Source organism: Lathyrus oleraceus, chromosome 3, assembly GCF_024323335.1.
Source record: "Lathyrus oleraceus cultivar Zhongwan6 chromosome 3, CAAS_Psat_ZW6_1.0, whole genome shotgun sequence".
NCBI classification, from domain to species: domain Eukaryota; kingdom Viridiplantae; phylum Streptophyta; class Magnoliopsida; order Fabales; family Fabaceae; genus Lathyrus; species Lathyrus oleraceus.
The window spans coordinates 286,419,568-286,445,701 of record NC_066581.1 but is presented as its reverse complement, the minus strand read 5'-3'; the positions used below and the strand labels follow the sequence as shown (position 1 = coordinate 286,445,701).

Genomic DNA, 26,134 nt, shown 5'->3' with positions numbered 1-26,134 from the left:
TTAAGGGTGTTAATTTCAGGAAAAGGTAGTGAGGACTTCTTAATCCTCCTCTAGGTTTTCTCTCTTTTCCCCAATTGATGATGTATATGTATGTTTGATATAATATTGTGATGAATCTGGTTTGAATGTTCATTGTGATATGAAATTTTTGTATTGTATTATGTTAAATTGATACATGATGAAAGTATGTGAAATCTGCAAGTTGTTGTTGTTAATTGGTGTGTTTGAGTTTTCATGAGCATGATCTCAATTCATGATAAATTGGTGAAATTAAATGTGAATTCGTGTGAAATTAATATGGCAATATAATGTAATTGATGTATGATTCATTTCTGGTTTATTTGAGTGTTATAGGTATGAAATCAGAGCTTCAAATGGGTTTCAATGGCAGAAAACACACTTCTATATTCTGTACAGGGATGACGGGCATCCCATCAGCGCCCTTTTGGAAGCTGACGCCCGTCAGGTCTTGTTGAAGGATGACAGACGAGGTTAAATGGTGACAGGTGAATTGAGGAGATGACGGTCAAGTCGTCATCTCCATGATGGCCATAATGGCTTGAGAACAGACTGGCATGGCCTGAGAGGTCAGTTTTGACGCGCCGATTCAGATTTCAGTGTTGTTTATGAACCCGATAATGATTTGATGTTGTTTTATGATGTTTGATGTGTTAGGGCGTGAATCGATATGCTCTGAATGTTTTCGAATGACTATATGATTAATCATTGATGAATTATGAGTTTGCATGAATGTTGATATGCATTAATGAATTAAATGTTGGTGAATGACATTGATGAATTAATATTATCCATAAATGATGTCATGCGATGATGAATTGATGTTGTGAAATATTGATGTATGTTGTGGTTGTCATGCATGTATAAATCATGTAATGGTGCATCATAATTGAGCATGATCATGTATGTTGTATTGATGGTCTTATTTGGTGTATAGTTGCATGTGTCATGCATCATGGTGTACTGACTTCGGTCCAGTGGTGTGCTCTGATTCAATGGTGGGATCGAGAGTGAGTAGTTGATGCCTGTGGTGGAATCAGTGAAGCATTGTTGGTTTAGTGGTGGAATCAATAATGATTTTGATGTGATCTGGTCCAATGGTAAGATCAGGAGCGAGTATCTGACTTTCATATAATGGGAGTGGTGAAGTGGTGTTGATTCAATGGTGGAATCAATAAAAATTTGATGTGCTCTGGTCTATTGGTGGAATTGGGAGCAAGTGGACATTATCAGTAACATACCTCTGATGTCCAATGAGTTGGTACCACATTTGCATGTAGAGTTAAGATGGTGTCACATTGCATATATGCCTGCATTGTGAATGAATTAATATTAATGATGTGATGTGTAATAATTATGAATTGTGTTTGATTTAATCATGTATAGATAATTGATGGTGTAGATGTTTGTGATGTGTTTCTACCCCTTTTTATGTATTGCACTACTATATTATTTAAGCATATTATCACTCTTTTCTGTTGTTGTGTCATTTGTGCTCCTCTGGATTACAGAAAATCAGGTACAAGAGTAGGCACTTGAGTTAGAGGACAACGTCGATGCCTCTTTATCTATTTATCATTGAGTCTTAGATGAGTCACTCTGATATGTAGCACTGGGGATGGATTGTCCATTCTTTATTTATTTTATGCCTTACTTATGTTCGAGTTTTGTTATTCCTTTAACGTTGATACTTATATGTCAGACTTAATAATTTTATGATGCTGAGTTTTAATGACTATGTTGTGTTGATGTTTTTATGCTATGATGAAGCATACATGACACTCTGATCATGGAGTTTTATTTGAACTATTTTATTAAATGTCGAGTCGGGGATTAGGATATTATAGAGTAAATGCTCAACTGGTGGCACGCCATGTTGAGGTCGATGTTAGGTATCTCATGTAGAGAGATAACGAAAAGGCTTGTGTTAGCTTGGAGACATTCGATTAAGGTGGATCTTACCCCGATGGGAAGCCTGAATCCTATCTTAACTGACCTGGAGGGGTTATCTCCGAGTTGGACGGATTCAAACTCATTGTCTAGGACGAGCCTAACTTCTTCTTTGTGTGGGTCTAGATCATACATCCCAACATTCTCTGGATCTTCTTTTACCCCTGTCATCGACGCAAGGGTGTCCTTAAGGATGAGATCTTTGATCCACTTTGCTTCTCCCAAGTTGGCGCCAACAATGGTTGGCTTTCCCTATATATCATGATATGCCACCTGCGAGTTATCTCCGAGTTAGACGGATTCAAACTCATTATCTGAGACGAGCCTAACCCCGTCTTTGTGTGGTCTAGATCATACGTCCCAACATTCTCTGGATCTTCTTCTACCCCTGTCGTCGACACAAGGATGTCCTTAAGGATGAGATCTTTGATCCACTTTGCTTCTCCCAAGTTGGCGCCAACAATGGTTGGCTTTCCCTCCATATCATGATATGTCACCTGCAGGTGGACCAGGGATGCTACCGCATTTATCTTTCCTAAGAAAGATCTTCCCATAGTTTCCTTTGAAGGCACTTCTACAAGGAATTACTATGAACAGATGGTTACCTTTCTCTCATGGTCTCCCTCTCCCAATGCCACTGTCAGGTCAATCCATACAAAAGGTCAAGTCACCGAATCGCTGAAGGCTAACAGATCTCTGCCACAATAGAAATTCAGATATGTTTCTTGAATGCTTAACTATTCTAACACGCCAACGTAAAATGATGTTGCAAGAGCTTCTATTATCTATGAGGAATTTTGTCAGATTTTGGTCAGTGATGGTGATGTCTAGAACTAGAGGTAGATCGAAGTTCGGAGTTGCATTGGTCATTTGACAATCTAGAAATCCCAACTCCAATCGATCTCTGCTCCGGTGAATGTCAGTATCTGCCATTAGTAGAAGGAATTATGATGACAGACATGTATTAGATGTTGCCGTATCAGGGATCTCGTTGATCGATGATAATTATTAGAGCATCAAATTGACAGATTTAACTGATCTTCTAGACATGAATAATGGAATTACCACGTCTATCTCCTCTAATTATGGTATAGACCTAATTCTAGATTAAGGGTAATCTGGCTTGTTGAATTTCGTGAAAATCAGAAGTCGATTCCCACAAACGGTGTCAATGTTTTGTATTGGAAATAGTCGAATTAGGTGGTGCGGAATCCTGAATCGATAGTGCTTATCTCCGATATGGTGACACATGGTGGATTTGCAAGATTAACACTCTAACGTACAAGTCAATTCAAAATTCAAGATGATTATAATAAAAAATAGAGATCAGAGAAAATATACGAAGTGAATTGAAGTTGTATTAAAGTCTCATTATTTAGATTCTCATATGTGTGAATGTGTTTGAACAATTTCAGTGTTTCAACCTGTTTTAGATTAGATCCAAACTCATTTAATTGGATGAACTAGATCACTAAGATAAAAACTCACTTTATAATCTGAAAAGTTAAAGCTATAATCATTACACTAAATGACAAGAAATAATCTCACGGTCTATTCTTTGTTTTTATTACTACTCACTGACTGCATCCATACATAGTCTAGTTACATGTAATCAATTTTCATACAAGACCTGCATCAAAACAGAACTAAAGAAAACCACTTGTCATGGGAGTTTTCACCTTCAAAACTTCAATTTTTACTTATTTTTTTGGCAGAAGTTCACAACTTAGAGTTAGTAGCTGATCTTTTCGGAATATACTTCATCGTTAGGCCTTCTTGAACCAATGAAACAAGTAGCTGCAATTCAACAATGGAAAAACTTAGACAAGCTGAACCAAGGAAAAGAAAGAGGTCTTATGCTGATAATAGATGAAATGATGTGAACCTTTACCTCTCCCTTCTGATTGAACATTTGGCCTGTAACGAAGCCGCGCGCATTAAAGGAGGTAGGACTAAAGATCTGTAGAACAAATTTGGTCCGGTGGTTAACAACTTTACAACACACCACACACAATTTTGTTGTTGCAGGTTTAGTTTCTCAAAATAATGAAGACACTCACCACAAATAGCACCCAGTCATCAGCTTTTATAGGTCTGTGAAACCACATGCTGAAATAGAAATAAAAATTGAAACATCAAATACTAATAAGCTACAAAGCTTGAAAATTTCCTAGGCAGGTTTGTAAAACCAAAAGGACCGTGATACTTACGTGTGGTCCAAACTCAAGGCGCGCATCTGTATACCCCTCCCACGGTGGGGATTCATACTTACGTGAAGAAATATTAGATCAGAAGCAAATGCAGCCACACACCTGCAATGCAAACCATACACGATGCACGAATTTTATCATAAACTCAACTTAACACTTTCAAAGATATGTAGTACCTATGCAAGGCCTGATCATCAGACAACTTTCCCTTTGATCTAAACCAGAATCGCAAACTGCATTCAAATTTTAAATAAGTTTAGATAATGATTTACAGAAGAATGTAAGCAAATATTGGGCGAGAGCACTCAGTTAACCTAGGAGGAGTCTTGGTCTGATTTGTCGCAGGTCTAGGTTCACAGAACCGTATCTCTATCGGCCAGGGAGCGAATTCAGCTGAAGCAATTTTGTTCCGGAAAGTCCTGAAGCAACCAAATTTGTAAATGCGGCATAGAAAAATAAACAAATATAGAAAACTATTGCATCATGATAATAAATCTTACATTGGAAGACGAGGATCAGTAAGACGTTGCTCTCTTAACTCTTCCATTGATAAAAGCTATAACAGAAAGCAAAATCTATTAGTCCAAATTTCAAAAACAGCATTAGGCCTTTTTTCATTGAATAAAAACTGTGTTACTTGCCTCATCTGGAGTAGGGACAGATGGCATAGAAACTTCCTGGTGTTTAAATCCTAATTCCTCTTTCTGTAGAATTAAGGTACGAACAAAAATAAATGTACCTCGAATATAAACTAGAAATCATCAACTAGTAATACTTTTAAATCATGAAAAATGGAAACTGCAACTGCAACTACAACGAAGAATGAGGAATACCTGAAATGAAGCCAGCAAAGTGAATATGACTTTTTCCTTTTGAATGGCATCAACTTTCCTCGTAGCAAAGGTTCTCCCATCGCGCAGACGCTTAACTTTATATTGAATTGGTACTGAAACACGAAAGAACACACAATGTATAACATTTTCACTATTATAAGCAAACAAACGAATTAGCCGAACTCATAACACACATTTTATTGAAGAAAATAGTACTTGATTTACTTAAACATCATCTGTCATCTTAAACATGCTTACGGTTAAAATCCCCCGCAAGAAGAAAATATGAATGCAAGCTATGAGCAACTTTTAGACGATCAACAGACTTCGATGCTGCAGCCAATGCCTGGAGATACACATTACCTCATAAGAAGTCTACTACTATACGAAGAAGACAAAATAATTTTATCGCGCACCTGTCCAACTAACTGTCCTCCAAACACGCTCCCGTACTTTGGAGCATATGAAGGGGTTATTCCTTGAAAAATATCTACCTTCAAAAGAGAACGAGTTGAAATATTAAAAAACCAGATACCTCAGTTATTCAATGAATCTAAAAAGCTAAAATTTGCTTATAACAAGAAACGAAGAAAATATTATAAAAGATAAACCACAACAATACTTTCATTCTCTAGTAACATAAATCAATTATGACATATCATGTGTATTATTGAGCACCTCTATTGGTTCCAAATGCAATATATGCTCTACAAGTGAGCATGTCTCCATAGATTTTTCTGCACTACCGATAGGCGTTGCCTGCAAAACTGCCGAGTGCTCACGGGGAAGCACTACACAGGATAGCTGCATAGCAAACAAAAAAAAAGTTGCTACATGATGGAAAAAAACATTTATATCATGTTGATATTTGAAGAAACAAACCAAAAATGGAGAACCTTAGTCAAAGCTACAACATCAGCATGGTGAACTGCATTGGATAAACCTGCAAGTTGCAAGTTCACATTAAAGAGCAGTTTTGAACTTTGCTGCACAAGAGTGAAGTTCATTACCTACCAGCAATACCAGATCCAAAATAGTCATATTTTTTAAGATGAAAATCTAGATCCTTTTCATCATCGGCGATACCAGGCCTAATAACCTCAGCCTGCAAACCAAGAAACAGAAACCTTACACACAAAAAGGTAAAAATTTATAGAATAATTCAAGAACTGAGCATACATCTCCTTCCGAAATGAAGTAAAGACCCTCTCCGGGCTCTCCCTCGCGAACAACATACTCTCCTGCCTCTACACAACAACCAACCATTCAATAACAGAAAACATTAATGTATGCAAAACAAAGTATAATTATCAAAAAAACAAGATCTCATTAGTGATTAATTACCATAGTTTTTGACAATAACAAGTTGAGATAAATTCTGTAAAGACGACGGAGGAAGCCTCTGAAGAAGAGGAACACGACCGAGGAACTCCAACACTGCAACAAAATCAAAAAGAGTGAACAAAAATGCATACAAAAAATTAAGATTTAAATATAATTTTAATTTTAATGACACAGACTATATTACATAGACAAATTTAATATTCATACCATATCTTAGATGATAAAAAAATGTGATATTAAAATTTGAAATTATAAAAAAAAAAAAATTTAAATAGAGATCAAAGTATAAACAAAATATTTTCAGTGAGCCTCACCTTCTTCAGTTGCCATTACACTGAGAGAATGGCTTCAAGGATTTTTTTTTAGATATTAACGCCTTTGGTAAGATTTAAAGATTTCAAATTATTATCCTCTGGTTATGTATATAAAATAATTTTTTATTCGAATATCCCTAATTTTAAAAAAAAAATTAAAATAACCCTGATTTCAAAAATAATCCTGATTTCAAAAAAATTTAGATTGACTACGGTATATTGTGCTCTCAATCCAATTTGCGTCCATATGTTATTTTGTAGAGGAAACGTGAATTAGTCTAGCGCCTCAGTGCAATTTTTTGTGTTATAAACAGAGGTGTTGTGTGAATATTTTTCTACATTTCATTATATTGCAAATATATTTGGTGTTCGTCACCGCTATGGAAAAGTGATTTATTTGAGAGACAAAACTCCAATATCGATGCTCTTCTGGAACATAAAATTGGAAATATTGAAAGAGTAAATGGTATATTTGGTTGGATGCGAGTCAAAACTGATAATGAAATAAAATTAGAATTTAACTTTTACTTATAGAACTTATTAAAACTGTAATAATGGCATCCATTTTTTTTTACATTAAAACTTTACTTTTTTTTTTCTTCTTTAATTCCAACATAAACCTTACCTCCAAAGCACCAAATCACCGTCCAAAGAAACTTTTAGTAGAGTTTGGAAATTGGGAGTGCTCTTAATGCATGGCATAGTACAAACTTTTAGAAACAGATGGGTTTTGACATTAGATTTGAAAGCGCTCCAATTTATACATTTTTATTTGCTCTTATTTCATCTTTTCCTTTATTTTTCCATTATCTACTTTTCTATTTCTGTGTTTCCCTAGCCACGTTTTTATCCTTTCACATATATGGTTTGTGTGCTGATTTTGTTTATGGTATTATTAATCAATATAATTATAGATACTAAACTTTATCACGGTTTATTTTCTTTGTTTTACATAGAATTTTTTTGAATGATTGGATTATAATTTTAATAAAACACTAAATTATTGGGTTATTAATAATCATCAGTCCTTCTATTCGTACAGAGAACTAAAAAACAAACCACACATCATGTGGATTTTCAGGTGTAAAAAACTTAAGAGTTTGTTAATTATTTGGCTTTGTAAAAGTTCATAACTTAGAGATGGTGGCTGATCTATTGGGAACATGCTTCCTCGTCAGGCCTTCTTGAACCAATGAAACAAGTAGCTGCAATTCAAAAATGGAGAAACTTAGACAAGCTGAACCAAGGAAAAGAACACACAAACACATGAAAAGAAAGATAGAGGTAATAGATGAAGTGATATAATCCTCAACCTCTCCCTTCTGATTGAACATTTGGCCTGTAACAAAGCCGCGTGCATTAAAGGCAGTAGGACTAAAGATCTGTAGAACAAATTCGTTTCAGGACACATACCACACACAATTTTGATGTTGCAGATTTAGTTTCTCAAAATAATGAAGACACTCACCACATATAGCACCCAGTCATCAGCTCTTATAGGTCTGTGAAACCACATGCTGAAATAAAAATAAAAATTGAAAACGTCAAATACTAATAATAAGTTAGAAAGCTCGAAAACTTGCTAGGCAGGTCTGTAAAACAAAAAGGACTTACGAGTGGTCCAAACTCAAGACGCTCATCTTTAAGCCCCTCCGACGGTGAGGATTCATACTTACTTGAAGAAATATTATATCAGAAGTATATGCAGCCACACACCTGCAATACAATATAACACCATTGATAAGCTGATTGTTCGAACTTTTTGGCTAGTTGGTTTCGACGTGTAATAGAGTCACTTGTCTAAGTGGTTATAACTTAGTATGATAATGACCCTCTCATGCCCCATTTTTAATGTAAAAGTTGAATTTCAGCAAAGTAAAATGGGCCAGTTCATTGGTAAGCCATAAGCTCAAGGGTTCTTGTTAAGGGAACTTGCTAGTTATAAAACCAATCATGTGCCCTCACCTGATAACCAGCAACTTAACCTTTATGTCCAATACTACAATAAAATCGAATTTCCCGGAGCCTCTATTTTCACAAATTCTTCAATCAAGTTCTTTCTTAGAACACAAGTTTTCCATAAACTCAACACTTTCAAGCACAAGGCTCCTGGTTTAGCACATCAGTAAAAGCCCTCCCAGTTCATGCATTTGCCAATTTCACTAAACTGTTTGAAATCGGAATATCTAACAATAAATAAAAGATATGTAGTACCTATGCAAGGCCTGATCATCTGACAACTTTCCCTTTGCCCTAAACCAGTATCTCAAACTGCATTCAAATTTTAAACAAGTTCAGACAATGTGTAGTACCATTAAGAATCCCAGATATTGAGGCTATGAGAAAATGATTTACAGAGGAAGGATATCAAAGGATTGTTAACCTAGGAGGAGACTTGGTCTGATTTGTTTCAAGTGTAGGTTCACAGAACCTGATCTCTACGGGCCAGTGAATGCATTGAGCTGTAGCAACTTCGTTCCGGAAAGTTCTGAAACAACAAAGTTTGTAAATATGCCATAGAAAATCATCATATAGACACATAACCATATCTGGAATTGATTTGAGTAAAAAAAACAAATATAGAAGCCATAAATCTTACATTGGATGACGCGGATCGGTAAGAAGTTGCTCTAGTAACTCTTCCATTGATACAAGCTATAACAAAAAGCAAAATCTATTAGTCCAAAATTCCTAGCAGCATTTGGCCTTCTTTTTTATTGAATAAAAATTTTGTTGCTTGCCTCATCTGGGGTAGGGACAGATGGCATAGACACTTCCTGATGTTGAAACCCTAGTTCCTCTTTCTGTAGAATTAAGTTAATAACAAAAATAAGTGTGCCTCGAATATGAAGAAAAAATCATCAACAAGTGTTAGAACATATATGCTGAAAGAACAAGTACCTATAACTAAGAATGAGGAATACCTGAAATGAAGCCAGCAAAGTGAATATGACATTTCCCTTTTGAATGGCATCCACTTTCCTCATAGAAAAGCTCTTTCCATCACGAAAACGCTTAACTTTATATTGAATTGGTACTGAAACATGAAAGAGCAATGCATGCAATGTATAACCTTTTCACTACTGTAAGCAAACAAATGAGTTAGCCGAACATCAGAGCATTATCAGTAAAGTTAAGTGATTAAACAAGCTTACTGTTAAAATCCCCCGGAAGAAGAAAATACGCGTGCAAGCTACGAACAACATTTAGACAATCAACAGACTTTGATGCTGCAGCCAGTGCCTGGAGATCACACATTACCTCATAAGAAGTCTCTACCCATAGAAAGTACTATATGAAGAAGACAGTAATTTTATGATACCTGTCCAACTAACTGTCCCCCAAACACATTATCGGACTTTGGAGCATCTGGAGGGGTTATTCCTTGAAAATTATCTACCTTCCAAAGAGAAAGAGTGGAAAGATTTAAAAGGCTCAATTCTTTTGCATTAAAAAAAATATATCAATCAACTATGACATATCAAGTGTCTTATTGAGCACCTCTATTGGTTCCAAATGCAATATATGCTCCACAGGTGAGCATGTCTCAAGCGATTTTTCTGCACTCCGGATAGACTCTGGCCGCAACAGTGCCGAGTGCTCATGCGGCAGAACTAGGCAGGATAGCTGCATAGCAAACAAAAAAAAGTTGCTACATGATGGAAAAAAAACTTATATCATGTTGATATTTGAAGACAGTCGGGCAATAAACCAAAAATGGAGAACCTTAGTCAAAGCTACGACATCTGCATGGTGAACTGCATTAGATAAACCTGCAAGTTGCAAGCTCAGATTAGTCTTCTGTTATTATAGTTAAGGTAACATAATGATGTGTCAAACTACAAATAACAAAACCTACTTATACTAATCCTAACACAAAGTGAAATCTCCATAGAGAAAAACTAACTATGAAGAAAATATTTTTGGTCAGGCTCTCACCTTCTTCCCTCGTCATTACAATGAGAGAATGGAATTTAAGGATTTTAGTGATTTTTTTAGATATTAATATACTGGGTCATATAGGAACAACAACAAAAAAAAGTTTAATGATTTCAAATATCAAATATAAATAGAATTTAATTACAATTATTGTATTTAATTGATTTATTTAAAAAACATTATGTTTGTAACTGTTTCCAAAATAAAAAAGCATAGAGGAAATTGAAAAGGGTATATTTTTTCTTTAACAACTTAAATGTACTCAATTTTTTTTAAGGGTGTTTTTTTCTTACTCTATGGAAGAAGCTAGAAGCTCATGGGAGAAGAAGAGAAAGATGAGAATTGAACCATATAAATTTATCGTTGTGTTTTTTCTTAAATGGTATGTGAGATAGAAATATATAACTTACAAAAGAAGCTACTATCTGATATCTGATGTAACTGACTCTAACAAAATCAACCACCTATAACCAACTACTTTTCTAAAATGAAAACTGGTCTAACAAACTTTTGAAAAGTTTTAATAACTGCAAAGTTGCTACAGCAGTCTAAACTAATCAACGTTAAAGGCATTTTAGACTAAATGAACTATAATATCTCACGTCCTCCCTCAAGCTTAAGCTTGAAAATGAAGTTTTGAACCTTGCTTGTGGCCAAATTTTGTGAGAAAATCAGTCAATTGTTTTTGTGAAGTTATTGGCAGTAACTTTAAAACACCTTGTTTAATCTTCTCTTTTACTAGGTGACAATCAATCTCGAGAGACTTGATCATATTATAAAAAACATGATTCAAACTATATGTATAGCACTTTGATTTTCACAATAAAGGCAACATGTGTTGTGAAAATCTCTCAATATGTAGAGAAGTCAAATTAACTCACAAATGGCAAAACCAATAGGTTTGTAATATGCTTTAGATGAAGATATTTTTTGGTGTGAATATGAAAATAGAAAAACGATCTAAAGGGGGTGAATAGACTTAATTAAAATTCAACCGCCGTTTTCAAAATCAAAGTATTTTAAAAAATAATTGTGAATGAAAGGTTTGATGCGAAAATATGAAAATTATATTGTTTGAATTTTGATCAAGTTAACAGAGATCGTTTCACAACTATTAAAAATGAGTATGATGAAATATTATGTGTGGATTGATTCAATTGTGTAATTCACAAGAAGTGTTTACATAATGATTCAATGAATGAAATTCTAATGTCAATTTAATGCTTATGTAATAAATCGCTATCAATGAATAAACGATATAATATGATGGGATTGAAAAACCTAAGCATGCAAATACCATGAAATTAAATGAATATGAGAGAGAGAGAGAGAGAGAGAGAGAGAGAGAGAGAGAGAGATGACACCAAGATTCATATTCATCATCGTTTTTCCTATGTACACTCTTCAAAGGTTTCTCATTAGAATATGTGTAGTTCCTAATTATTTGACAAATATTCGCAAGAGTTCATACGATCATAAATCCACAATACAGCTGAGAAAATAAAATCTCATATTTGGACATTGACTTGTATACATCACACATCCAAACTCTTCTGCGTAATCTTTACTCAAATTGTGTTTCTTGAATCTTTCAATATCACCAATCTGCACCAAGTCTTTGTATGTAGCAATCAACCCCTTAATCGTATTGATTCCTTGACCGATGAATTGTCAAAAGATCTGAGAAGAACTCCGCTTTATCCGTAGTCTTATACAGAGTCACTACTAAGTCATTTTTGGAGAGAAGAACCTACTTTTTTCAATGGAATTTTTCACCACCATTGACAATCACCTCAATCTTGCTAACAACCTGAAAATATCAACAAGATCTCCAAGAGCGATTAGTTAAAGGACGTGCCTCCTTTAATCAATTACAAATCTCTCGTTATCAAGATCTGAACCAAAATGAAGTTGAAGATGTAAGAAATTCGTTGCAGGACTTTGTGTTGGAAATCCCCCAAAACCTATGGAGAATTTCAATCAATCTTGATGAACAAGATTGTTATCGCCCATACAATAGCAATGAAAATAAAGAACAATGGAGAAAGAAAGAGTGTATAAAACGATGAAGGAGAAGAAGAATTAAATTTTGCAGAGTTTCTCTCTGTCCACAAACTGTGGAAAACTTGTTATTCACTTTGAACCTGCAAAATACTATGAATATAATGTGTTATGAATACTTTATTCACCTCTATTACAAAAATAAGAGTTATTCCCTCTATTTGTAGATTTAGGTTAACTTAGACCTCAAGTCAAAGTCCAAAACCATAAAAGCCCAAAATAGCCAACATTACTCAACACACTAGGTGGTTCGACACTTCCTTGTTCTGTCGAGCAACTTGCTTCGGCACAAGGAATTACAATTCAACACGCCACCTAATTCATCGTTTCTAAGCTATCTACATTCATCATAGCTCTTAGTTTTCTGAACACTTCGATCTGCACTCCCTTCGTCATGATGTCTGCAATCTGATTCTTAATTATGCAGTGTTCCACGTTCATTTTCCTATCTGTTACATGCTCTCGAAGATAATGGAACCTCATCTCGATGTGCTTACTTCGACCATGTGCTATTGGATTCTTCGCCAGATTGATAGCTGACATGTTGTCAATCTTCATGGTAATTGCTCCATGACTCTTCGTTGTTATCTCTTCGACCAAATTCACCATCCATGTTGCTTGACATGCACAAAGAGAAGCATCTATGTATTCTGCTTCACTTGATGATAATGCCACTACTGGCTCTTTTCTCAAACTCCAAGCAACTGGTGCACCACCTAGCATAAACACATAACCAGCTGTGGATTTTTGATCCTCAACATCACTACACCAACTTGAGTCGGTGTATCCCACTAATTTGCATTATTTTCCTTCATCAGCTGCAGGAAACAAAATGCCATAGTCGAGAGTTCCTTTCATATACCTTAGTATCCTCTTCGCCGCTGCTAGATCTGATGCCTTTAGCTTCTGCATGAACCTACTCACCATACCTACACTATATGCTAAGTCAGGCCTTGTGTGACAAAGGTGTCGAAGTGACCCAATAAGTCTTCTATATTGGGTTGGGTCGACATCATCTTCATCTACATATTTTGACAGTTGTAATTTGGGCTCAGTTGGAGTCGAAGTTGGGTTGCAATCTTGCATCTCAAATCTCTTGAGAATTTCGCCTGCATACCTTCTTTGATACATCATCAAACCTCTACCACTCTTGTAGAATTCGATGCCAAGAAAATATGAAATGTCACCCAGATCTGACATTTCGAATTCCTTGTTGAGATCACCTTTGAAGTCTTCGATCTCCTTCTTGCAGCTATCTGTTATCAACAGGTCGTCGACATAGAGGCATAGTATAAGCAACTCACTCTTTCTTCTTCTTACATATACTCCATGTTCATATTTTCACTTTACAAATTTCTTCTCCCTTAGAAAGCCATCTATCTTCTTATTCCAAGCTCTTGGAGCTTATTTAAGTCCATACAGGGCTTTATGCAACGTGTACACTTTTCTTTCTTCGCCATGTTTCACAAATCCAGCTGGTTGTGCAACATAAACTTCTTCTTCTGAGGGTCCATTAAGGAATGCACATTTCACATCCATCTGACACATCTTCCAGTTGTTCATGTTTGCTAGACCAACAACCAACTTGATTATTTCGATCCTAGCAACAGGTGCAAAAACTTCATTAAAGTCGATTCCTTCTTTCTGAAGAAATCCTTTTTCCACAAGTCTCACCTTGTGTCGAGTTACTTATCCTCTTGGATTCAACTTTACCTTGCATACCCACTTCACATTGATTTCCTTCTTGTCTTGGGGCAATTCGACTAGTGACCAAGTATTGTTGACTTCGATTGACTTCAGTTCTTCGTCCATTGCTTTCATCCATTTCAAATCTTTCAATGCCTCAGTTGCATTGACAGGTTCGACATCTGCATAGAAAGCATAATGTACCAGCTCACCTTCTTCATTGACCACATCATCTGATGTAATCACACATTCTTCCAACCTTGCAGGAATGTGTCTTGTTCTCTGAGGTCTGCTTGGGCCTGCTTCACCTCTGACTTCTTCCTGTCGAACTTCTCTTTTGACTTCACTAGGTGGTTCGTCACAAAAGATTCTCACTGAATCTTTCTTGACATTCTTTGTCCAATCCCATTCTCTAACCTCATCTATGATCACGTCCCTGTTGATCACTACTTGCTTATTCACTGGGTCGAACAACTTGTATCCTCTAGTCGAATGATATCCTATCAGGATCATCTGACTTGACTTGTCATCAAGTTTTCTTCTCAACTGATCTGGCACATGTCTATGTGCTATGGATCCAAACACCCTCAGATGACTCAAGCTAGGCTTGACACCAGACCAACATTCTTTTGGCGTGATTCCTTCTAGCTTCTTCATCAGACATCTGTTCAGGATATATGTCGCATTCGACACAGCTTCTCCCCATAATTCTTTGGATAGATGCTTGCCTTTCAACATACTTCTAATCATATTCATAATGGTTTTATTCTTCCTTTCTGCGACTCCATTCTGTTATGGAGTGTAGGGTGGCACCACCTCATGCATAATCCCTTCTTTCACACATAATGAATCAAAATATTTCGACACATATTCTCCACCACCATCAGTCCTTAAAATCTTGATCTTTCGACCGCTCTGTCTTTCGACCATAGATTTAAACTTGGAAAATACCTCGATCACTTCACTTTTCTTCTTGATCAAGTAAGACCACAGTTTTCGACTGAAATCATCTATGAATGTAACAAAGTATTTGTTACCTCCAATCGAGTTCACCTGGAGAGGACCACATACATCAGAGTATATGACTTCAAGAATTGCCTTCGACCTGCTTCCTGCATCCTTACTGAAATTGTTCTTATGCTACTTTGTCTGCACACATTCTTCACACACTTCGTTTGGAATGTCAATGTCTGGTAATCTTGAAACCATATTTCTTCTCTTCAAATCTCTTATGTCTTTAAAATTGAGATGGTCAAGTATATAATGCCATATCCATTCATCTCTACTGGTTGTTGTTGCAAGGCACTTATGCTCCATCACATTAAGCTCAATCTTGAAGGTTCTATTCTGAGACATTGGAGCCTTCAAAATCAACCTTCCATTTGAGTTGAGAACTCTCATCATCTTGTCTTTGATCGACACCTTGTAGTTCTTTTCGACTAACTGCCATATGCTGAGCAAATTACTCTTCATGCCTGGTATGTACAACACATTTAAAGTTACTGACATCTTCCCATCTTTCCTCATAATCAGAACATCACCAACACCTTCAGCTGCTAGAGTATTGTCATTTGCAAATTTCACCATGTTCTTCATTGAGGGTTTTATGTTGACAAACCAATATTTTCTTCCAGACATGTGTGATGAGCATCCTGAATCCAAGTACCACTGGTCCTTGAATCTCTCTTCTTCTCTTGTTGTAACCATCAGCAACGTCTCTTCTTCTTCGTGTTTCGCCAGCTTTGCATAAGTTTCTTGATTCTTCTGCTTTTCTGGACAATCACTAGAATAGTGACCATACCTTTGACAATTGTAACACTGAATGTGACTCTTGTCTGGCTTTTGACCACCACCTCTTCCTCTACCTGCAACACCACCTCTTTGGTTGCCTTGGTGTCGCATTACGCGAAAAACCGGCGGGAAACAAGAACAACAGAGCCGCCACCGTGCGTTATTTATCCCAAAAGAAGGAAAGGAAACGCTCAGAGTAAACCTGGGAAAAGCATGGTCTCGCGACCAAAGAGAATGGGATCGGGAGTCGGTTATGCGAAGGGAAGGTATTAGCACCCCTACGCATCCGTCGTACTCGACGGGATCCACGCACAATAGAAAGGACAATGGTTGCTAAACACTGCTCACACACACACACTGGCTGAAAGAGACACAAGAAAACAAACAAGACTGACTCGGCAGGACATCGTATCCTGGGCCTACTTAGTCTATCAGGCATAGACATCAGAGTCTAAGTAGTTCGGACCGGGGAAGACACATGCTCGCTAGGATGTCGCATCCTATGCATACGTATCTCCTTTGGACGAAGGAGAATCAGAGCATTCGTAGCTCGGCTAACACGCACACAAACAAACACAGGCAAAGGCAAACGTGGAGCCCGAATGCCAATCACTGGGCTTACATCAGCATCCGAACCAAAACACACACAAGAAGGCAAACGTGGAGCCTGAATGCCAATCACTGGACTTACATCAGCATCCGCACCAAAAACACACACTGGAACCCGAACGCCACTCGATGGACTTACATCAGCTTCCAAGCACACAACAACACAACACAAAGACACAGGCGCCCGGAGAGATCTGCTCATCTCCTGCCTACGTACCTCATCTGGTATGAGGATCAGGGCGACGTAGTTCCCCTACGAAGGGACACAGGACTAGCCTAACCAGATAACAGAGGGAGACACAACTAGGGAGACTAACTCGAGCCTAGATGTTATCATGCAAAGATTGTCCCTAAGTCAAGGTTTCTAGCTAACTTGCACAGGAAGCAAGCCTATCCTATTCAACACAAATAACCAGCAAATCAAGCATTCACAAGTAGCACACACTATATGCACACAAAAGGGCTCAATCAAAGGGTAAGACTGCAAGAGCAAGTCATCTGTACAGGGGTAGTGTTAGCTCTTAACCTTGCCATTGAGGGGTGTCATACCCCAAAATTTGCCCGTTGATATTACAAGGCAATTTTCAAGGCACTCCGACTTGTTCTGCAAGGCACTGACCTCAAAGGAACAAAAGCCCAGCTCACAACAGGCCCAATCCAGAAAATGGCCCAAACTGGCCTGCTCGCTAGGCGAGCAATTCCTTCGCCTAGCGAAAACTTCGTTATGACACTCGCCCCAGCGAAGCATCAGATCCAGTAAAAGCCCAAACTAGTTGGCTCGCTAGGCGAGCAACTCCTTCGCCTAGCGAAGCTTGCGAATGTCAGAATTTCTGGGCTTCATTCTGAGCTCATTAGGTCACAACAAGAGCACTATAAATACTGGCACTTCAGCCACCAAGGAGGGAGACGAAAAACGGAGGAAGAGGGACGAAAACCCTGGCACAGAAACCCTGGAGGCTACTTTAGAGAGTTCCGAGTGAAGAAACCCTGAAGGCCGCTCCTCCGCTCCGAAGCTACCGCCGCCCAACTCCATCCGATACCAAAAGCGATCAGTCTCTTCAACATAGCAGCTTAGTTGCAAGCAGGTTTGCGCATCACTATTGTTTTATACTTTTAATCGGTAATCTCTATATACATAAAGCATCATGATTGAAGTTTCGAATATGTAATTTGATTTCACATGCGAATTTAAATATGCTTGAATATCATGAATGTTTGTCCATGTTATTCCTGTAATCAAGTGCCATACAAGTTCAGGTTTTCGGAGGTCATGCTGCTATCAAAATCCAAACCCGTGGCCGCTCGCTAGCACATCGCTAAGCGAGCCTGTAGCGAGCATTCGCTGAGCCTTCGCCAGGCGAAGCAGAGGCGAACGGGACATGGGCTGCTTTGTTTCTTTTCTATTATGCCTTATGTCTATCTAACCAAGACTTATTATAATTCTGCATCGTTTGACTTGAGATTATGACTGTTGTGTCGTAGTGCAATTTTCAATTGTACTTTACTTTGATGCTCTAACCCGTGTGTTGAATTGTGCAAAGGTTTACATATTCCCGAGGAAACGGCCGGCTAGGTATCCCACTTTATGTGTGGGATACCCTTATGGAGATTCACCCTGAATTACTCAATTGATTTTAATGTATTCATTTCATGGCGAAGTTCTACCCTAATGGCTTAATTGTTCTTAATGTATTGATTTTAATATGGACCTAATTACCTACTTGATTACGGTTACCTAATTAATTGTAAAACTTTGCCTTTAAATAAGTGATCTCGGACCTCTCTTTGTTACCCTCCGATTACGGTATTACGGTCATGTCCCGCGAATGTGGGGATATACTTAGCAAAGACCCTTCGGTTAAATCATCATAGTCCCTCGAATGTTGCCTTTGTCCCTCGATGACCCTTCGGTGTAGTCTACGGTTAAATGATGATCGTCCCTTCGAATGCTAAGGTATCCTCACAACTGTTGCCTTCAATGACCAATCGATGACCCAATCGATGACCCTACATCCAAAGGATAAAACTGCTTACTTCTCAATAGTAAGGACAGTTTTACCCTCATAAGGATAGGAAATGCCCGGAAAGACCTCGGATAGGTATAACTCTTAATTGCTTATTCACAATTTAAATCTACCTTTCACACCTTACACCTTTCAAAACCTCCATTAGAAAATCACCACTTGGCATACATTCGCACTAGAATCATTGCCGAGTTATATTTTTCTAAACTATTTTCAAAACTAAACGAGATAACCACTTTGTATACATTCATTCAAGAATCATTACAAAGTTAAATTCTCCTTTTCAAAACATTTCCTACACATTTCTCAACCACTTTTTCAAACTAGAAAAACATAAATGATTGAGCAATTAAGAGCCCATGGATAACCATGGATACAAAGGGTGCTAATACCTTCCCTTTGTATAATGTACCTCCCGAACCTAAGAATCTAAATTAAGGTCTTTCCTGTTCTTTTCCACCTCTCCTTATGGGATAAAAGAAAAGTCGGTGGCGACTCTTGCTAACCGCGACATTGCGATTAAAAAACACATAAAAGTCAGTTCACCGTATGACAGAACTGGCGACTCTGCTGGGGAAATGAATAAAGAGAGGTCACCTTAAAAATCATTTATGTTTTAAACTGTTCCTTCTTTTGAGGGTATTTTATGCTTGAGTGAAAGATCCTACACCCGGATCTAGTGTACCTTAGGTAAGTAGCAATAGATCATCGCGACTATCCGGCGTATACTGGAATGGTTAAAATGATGGCTACGGTTAATGTGACACTTTGGATGTCCTGATGTTCCTCATGTTTACTTGAGGAAAAATTTGGCATCTGCGTGGTGTCATCAAAGCATTAACCCGACCTTTAGAACCCTAATTGACTCATCCTAGCCATTAGAAAGTAGTGAGATAACTGACTTCGGTTCCGACTGGGGTTGGTTGAGACTCGATACTACACTCTTTGAGATTGGACTTTAGGGAAGCTTCGGTCAACCACTTGGTGTTGCACTGAAGTGGACTTAAAGGAAGGTCAATGATTTGAGATCCTTCTAGAACCCGGTTACTATTCTAGGACAGGTTGAACCGACCAAACTTCAGTGGGGAGGGTACTTACCTATGGAACTCATGCAAGCCTTAAAACTTAGGAATGATGGTTGTGTGACTTGCTTGTGCTTGTTATTTACTTAACATCATAACATCATGGCATTGAACTAACCATTTCGAGGACCTAGGGATTTAACTTTGCTCTATTTTGTAAAAAAAAAAAAAAAAGTTTCCTTTTTTTTGGTAGTTTATGCAAAGTTAAATTCCAAAAGTCCTTGAAAACATTTCATACATTGCATAGCATAACATTGCATAAAAGGTGTTCTAAAGGGATCAATGTTCTCACGGTTTTCATGCAAGCAGAAAAATGGACCTCGAACAAACTGTCAAGGATCTCCATACTCAGAATGCTCAACTCCAGGAGATGATCTTGAACTTATCCAAGGGGCAGGAAGAACTGAAGGCTCTCTTGCTCGAGAAGAAAAAGGACAAGAAATCTGTGAGTCACATTAACCTGAGAAGAAGGCAGTTTACGAAGATCAATATGACTTTAGCACAAGCACTGCAGGGTATGCTACAAGCAAATTTAATTACCCTCAGAGATCCTCCTGCAAAACCCAACACTACTTCTCCTAGTTATAATCCCGACGCCAGGTGTGCGTATCACTCCGATAGCCCCGGGCATAATACGAACGATTGTTGGTCGTTGAAGAATAAAATTCAGGATATGATCGACGCCGGAGAATTTGAATTGGATCCGCCTGAGACTCCTAAGGTCATCACTGCTCCTCTGCCTAATCCTGACAAAACTCTTAATGCTATAGAGGATGCTGACAGCGATTGCGACCTGGATAGCTGGGTCTACCCAACAATTGGTGACGTACTCAATAATTGGAAGGCTGAAGACACTATCCCGATTTCCTTTAGTCGGGAGTAATTGTTATTGCTATTTTAGTATTTCAAAAGCATTGTGTCTATACCCGGGGCATAATAGCTAATTTTAAGGGTTTGTCATTTTCATAAGCATATTCATATTCAATAAATCAATGGACTTTTTGCATTCAAATATTGCGCTCTTTATCTTTCCTGTCATTTTTCAAATGAGCTATGTTTTCTTGCACACACTCACGTAACAATTTTCCGATCCATATCCACTCTGGATCATGTTGATAATAATTCTACTACTGTTCATTATGACTTTGAAAATCCGATCTACCAGGCCGAGGATGGAAGTGAGGAAGATTGTGAAGTACCTGGAGAGCTTGTCAGACTACTGCAAGAAGAAAGGACTATTCTGCCGCATGAGGCATCGATCGGAATTGTGAATCTGGACCACGTCGCCCGATTTAGCTCCCATTTGACCGCTACTTGCAAATCCATCTTCAAATTACTAAAAAAGAAAAATCAAGAGATGGTATGGAATGATGAATGACAAAATCAAGAAATATCCCCAAGAATCTCCAATTCTGATGCTACCAGTTGAAGGAAGACCTCTAATCATGTATTTGACCATGTTAGAAAATTCAATAGGGTGTGCTGGGGCAACATGACGAGTCTGGTCGAAAAGAGCATGCCATACACTGCCTTAGCAAAAGGTACCGACTGTGAAACAAGATACTCACAGCTCGAGAAAGCTTGTTGTGCTTTGGCTTAGGTTGCTCGCCGACTAAGACAGTATATGTTGAATCATACCACTTTATTGATTTCTAAGATGGATTCTATCAAATATCTATTTGAGAAACCTGCTGTCTCCTGAGAGAGTCATCACTAATAATGGTACTAAACTGAACTCTGCATGCAGTTCAAAATAAAACACCATAACTCTTCTCCGTACCGGCCAAAGATGAATGGCACCGTGGAGACTGCTAAAAATATCATGAAGATCATACAAAAGATAGCAGTAGCATACAAAGACTGGTGTGAGATGTTACCCTTTGCTCTTCATGATTATCGCACTTCAGTGCGCACTTCGACAGGGGCAACTCCGTTCTCTTTGGTCTACGGAATGGAAGCCGTTTTACCAGTGGAAGTCCAGATTCCCTCTCTAAGAATCATAAAAGAGGCGGGCTTAGATGAAGATGAATGGATTCGGACTCGACTCGACCAGATAAACTTGATCGATGAGAAGAGACTTGCGGCTGTGTGTCATGGACAAATATATCAGAAGCGCATGACCCAGGCATTTAACAAAAAAGTCAAGAGACAGGTGTACCAACTTGGCGCCTTGATGATCAAGCGTGTCATCCTACCACAAGGTGATCCCAGAGGCAAATGGACCCCCACATACGAAGGGCCATTTGTAGTTAAGAGAGTATTCTCTGGTGGAGCCATGAGACTTGCTACAATGGATGGCGAGGATTTCCTGCATCCCGTGAACACGGACATAGTTAAAAAAAATACTACGCATGTACACCCGGCAAGTCGAAAATCTGAAAAGGCGGCTTGGGCAAAAAAGGGTATCCTGGTGGACTGAAAACCTGAAAAGGCGGTCCAGGCAAAAATTAGGGATTAAAGCGTATGACTATATCCCGTTCTCGGACAACTTCATCCAACTTCGAGGGACTGAACAAGCCAATCACTTCTATCCGACAGCAGGAGATGAGATGCTTGAAGACATAATGACAGTAGTGGAATTAAAGTCAATAGGACGTTTTCGGCATAGCTTTCTCTTTGTTTTCTTGACAATTTCCTCTTACTAGGATTTTTGTCTCCTTGTACACAAATTGCCTGTTTATAGGCCCTCTTTCGAAATCAATATAATTTTAGTTTCAAAAAAAATGCTTTCGTTTTACTTTCTCTGTTTTGTTTGCATAAGCGTCCATTGATTTAATTCGAATTAATATATGCATTTGGATATGATCGATGTTTACCAAAAATGCGCGCATAAAATAGAAATAGCTATTACTACTAGACTTCAGGATCGAGGAGAAGGTCTAATCATGCTTTCCAATGAATCCGTTGCTAATCCTATCCCCCAGCAAAGCCAGTCATTCCCAGAAGAGAGTGGCATTACTAGACAAATGGGTAATCTCTTCCACCCCCATCCAGACTTCTGTTGAACATTTCTACCATCAGACAGAAATCAAGCATCCCCGGCTAAGAAAGGGTCATCGATACCAGTAGCTCCGACCAGAAGACTGAGATTTATCTCCCCAGTAGAGTCCTCTGGAAGAACGTTTCAGACGCATAGTGCATTCATTACATCATTTCACATCACATACCTACATACAATTTTCATTCCGCATCATATACATTACATCATTTCACATCACATACCTACATACAATTTTCATTCCGCATCATATACATTACATCATTTCATAACATATACATGTATACAATGCTCTCCTTTATTCCAGACGCATAATTCACTCATTACATCATTTCACAGCACACGCATGCATACAACATTTGCATCTCATGCATCATGACATAGCATGAAGCTAACTTTATTTTTCAGGTTAATTATCCTCTTGATACAATCAAAACAAAGGTCCATTCAGACGGGCATCTTTATCTATTACATTCAAGATTTAACTATATCCCTCAGATACTGCCTAGCGTACGGTATATTCAGAGGTGCAGGCTAGCGTACGACTACTTTCTTCTTCAGATACATCTTTCAGATATACTCCGTGTCAACATTCGTTCTGACATCTTCCTAACGATGGCATCTATAAGTACATCCCAGACATTCATTGCCAATACAAGATATACAAATACTAGCAGACATAGCCTAGCGTACGGTTCATTCTGATTCAGCTCAACATATGACTCCTCCAATTCAGATACGATCTAGCATACGATCCATTCTGACCTTCAACAACTCAGACACGATCTAGCGTACGATCCATTCTGACCTTCAACCGCTCAAATACAGTCTAATGTACGACCAAGTTAGACCTTCAAGTCAGATTCTGCTCAAATACAGTCTAATGTACGACCAAGTTAGACCCTCAAGTCAGATTCTGCAAATACAGTCTAATGTACGACCAAGTTAGACCTTCAAGTCAGATTCTGCTCAAATACAGTCTAATGTACGACCAAGTTAGACCTTCATTCTACTCAGATACAGTCTAATGTACGACCAAGTTAGACCTTCATCTGCTCAGATGCTACCTAGTGACAGGTACATTTCTGAATTGTAGTCTAGTGTACGACTACCCCCTTTTATGATCAGATTCAGCCTAATGGACGGCTCATTCTGCTCAGATGCGGTTTAATGTACGACTCAATTTGACCTTCATCTCCTCAGATGCTACCTAGTGTACGGTATATTTCTGAAGTGTAGTCTAGCGTACGACTACCCCCTTTCATCATCAGACACAGCCTAACGGACGACTCATCCTGCAACTCCAATACGGTCTAGCATAAGATCCATTTGGATCTTCAACTCAGATACGATCTAGCATACGATCCGGTCTGATCTTCTATCCCCAGGGAAATCACCCGCGTAATGGAGGTTTTATTCTGCAGCTCAGAGACGATCTAGCGTACGATCCATTCTGATTTTTCATCCTCAGCGAAGTCATCCGCCCAAGGAACAACTCACTCTGGTATTCAGATGCGGTCTAGCGTATGATCCATTCTGATCCCTTATCCCCAGCAGCGTATAACACACTCTGACTCCCCAACGAAGTCGACAGCATAATGGATGACTCACTATACGGTCTATCGTATGACTCGGTACGACATCCATGTCTTCAGATATCGTCTAATGTACGATGCACTCTGAAGTTCTCATCATCAAAATCCCTGGATGGCATCTTCAAGCCCATCTCCATTAAGACTAGCTCCTGGTTGACAAGCACAAATTTTTGGGGCATTTTAGTGTTCAATAATCTTCCACCTCCGGACCACGAATGGTGCACAAACCATTCTACTATCTCGGTTCAAGAATATTGAACAGGGGCAGCTGTCATACCCCAAAATTTGCCCGTTGATATTACAAGGCATTTTTCAAGGCACTCCGACTTGTTCTGCAAGGCACTGACCTCAAAGGAACAAAAGCCCAGCTCACAACAGGCCCAATCCAGAAAATGGCTCAAACTGGCCTGCTCGCTAGGCGAGCAATTCCTTCGCCTAGCGAACACTTCGTTATGACACTCGCCCCAGCGAAGCATCAGATCCAGTAAAAGCCCAAACTAGATGGCTCGCTAGGCGAGCAACTCCTTCGCCTAGCGAAGCTTGCGAATGTCAGAATTTCTGGGCTTCATTCGGAGCTCATTAGGTCACAACAAGAGCACTATAAATACTGGCACTTCAGCCACCAAGGAGGGAGACGAAAAACGGAGGAAGAGGGACGAAAACCCTGGCACAAAAACCCTGGAGGCTACTTTAGAGAGTTCCGAGTGAAGAAACCCTGAAGGCCGCTCCTCCGCTCCGAAGCTACCGCCGCCCAACTCCATCCGATACCAAAAGCGATCAGTCTCTTCAACATAGCAGCTTAGTTGCAAGCAGGTTTGCGCATCACTATTGTTTTATACTTTTAATCGGTAATCTCTATATACATAAAGCATCATGATTGAAGTTTCGAATATGTAATTTGATTTCACATGCGAATTTAAATATGCTTGAATATCATGAATGTTTGTCCATGTTATTCCTGTAATCAAGTGCCATACAAGTTCAGGTTTTCGGAGGTCATGCTGCTGTCAAAATCCAAACCCGTGGCCGCTCGCTAGCACATCGCTAAGCGAGCCTTCGCCAGGCGAAGCAGAGGCGAACGGGACAGGGGCTGCTTTGTTTCTTTTCTATTATGCCTTATGTCTATCTAACCAAGACTTATTATAATTCTGCATCGTTTGACTTGAGATTATGACTGTTGTGTCGTAGTGCAATTTTCAATTGTACTTTACTTTGATGCTCTAACCCGTGTGTTGAATTGTGCAAAGGTTTACATATTCCCGAGGAAACGGCCGGCTAGGTATCCCACTTTATGTGTGGGATACCCTTATGGAGATTCACCCTGAATTACTCAATTGATTTTAATGTATTCATTTCATGGCGAAGTTCTACCCTAATGGCTTAATTGATCTTAATGTATTGATTTTAATATGGACCTAATTACCTACTTGATTACGGTTACCTAATTAATTGTAAAACTTTGCCTTTAAATAAGTGATCTCGGACCTCTCTTTGTTACCCTCCGATTACGGTATTACGGTCATGTCCCGCGAATGTGGGGATATACTTAGCAAAGACCCTTCGGTTAAATCATCATAGTCCCTCGAATGTTGCCTTTGTCCCTCGATGACCCTTCGGTGTAGTCTACGGTTAAATGATGATCGTCCCTTCGAATGCTAAGGTATCCTCACAACTGTTGCC

General features: G+C 38.6%; 2 protein-coding genes across 3 annotated transcripts; both read right to left on the bottom strand.

The window, feature by feature from the left end:
* Positions 1–3,497: 3,497 nt before the first annotated feature.
* Positions 3,498–6,820, bottom strand: LOC127127089 (acyl-CoA hydrolase 2). Of its 2 annotated transcripts, none has more exons than XM_051056205.1 (17): positions 6,670–6,820; positions 6,356–6,448; positions 6,191–6,258; positions 6,026–6,116; positions 5,908–5,954; positions 5,690–5,815; positions 5,428–5,505; positions 5,270–5,357; positions 5,012–5,124; positions 4,820–4,882; positions 4,679–4,734; positions 4,493–4,597; positions 4,355–4,411; positions 4,179–4,280; positions 4,029–4,077; positions 3,860–3,928; positions 3,498–3,765 (listed from the first exon to the last, which is right to left on the bottom strand). In XM_051056205.1, the coding sequence occupies exons 1-17, from the start codon at positions 6,683–6,685 to the stop codon at positions 3,688–3,690; spliced, it is 1,299 nt and encodes a 432-aa protein (XP_050912162.1). In that variant the 5' UTR covers positions 6,686–6,820; the 3' UTR covers positions 3,498–3,687. The 2 variants fall into 2 exon arrangements, with proteins under 2 accessions (XP_050912162.1, XP_050912163.1); XM_051056206.1 differs by having other exon boundaries at positions 6,035–6,116.
* Positions 6,821–7,584: 764 nt separating this feature from the next.
* Positions 7,585–10,624, bottom strand: LOC127130887 (acyl-CoA hydrolase 2). The gene is made up of 14 exons (XM_051059845.1): positions 10,609–10,624; positions 10,396–10,442; positions 10,171–10,296; positions 9,992–10,069; positions 9,825–9,912; positions 9,594–9,706; positions 9,411–9,473; positions 9,269–9,324; positions 9,053–9,157; positions 8,884–8,940; positions 8,284–8,385; positions 8,138–8,186; positions 7,983–8,051; positions 7,585–7,874 (listed from the first exon to the last, which is right to left on the bottom strand). The coding sequence occupies exons 1-14, from the start codon at positions 10,622–10,624 to the stop codon at positions 7,797–7,799; spliced, it is 1,047 nt and encodes a 348-aa protein (XP_050915802.1). The 3' UTR covers positions 7,585–7,796.
* Positions 10,625–26,134: the final 15,510 nt, after the last annotated feature.

What these genes read in the sequence shown, in the direction of transcription:
- LOC127127089 (XM_051056205.1), bottom strand. An exon ending in TGTTATTGTCAAAAACTATG is followed by an intron (nt 6,259 to 6,355) that starts GTAATTAATCAC and finishes GTTGTTGTGTAG; the next exon opens with AGGCAGGAGAGTATGTTGTT. An exon ending in ATGACTGGGTGCTATTTGTG is followed by an intron (nt 3,929 to 4,028) that starts GTGAGTGTCTTC and finishes TTTGTTCTACAG; the next exon opens with ATCTTTAGTCCTACCTCCTT.
- LOC127130887 (XM_051059845.1), bottom strand. An exon ending in ATGTCGTAGCTTTGACTAAG is followed by an intron (nt 10,297 to 10,395) that starts GTTCTCCATTTT and finishes TTTGCTATGCAG; the next exon opens with CTATCCTGCCTAGTTCTGCC. An exon ending in TCTTCCGGGGGATTTTAACA is followed by an intron (nt 9,707 to 9,824) that starts GTAAGCTTGTTT and finishes TTCATGTTTCAG; the next exon opens with TACCAATTCAATATAAAGTT.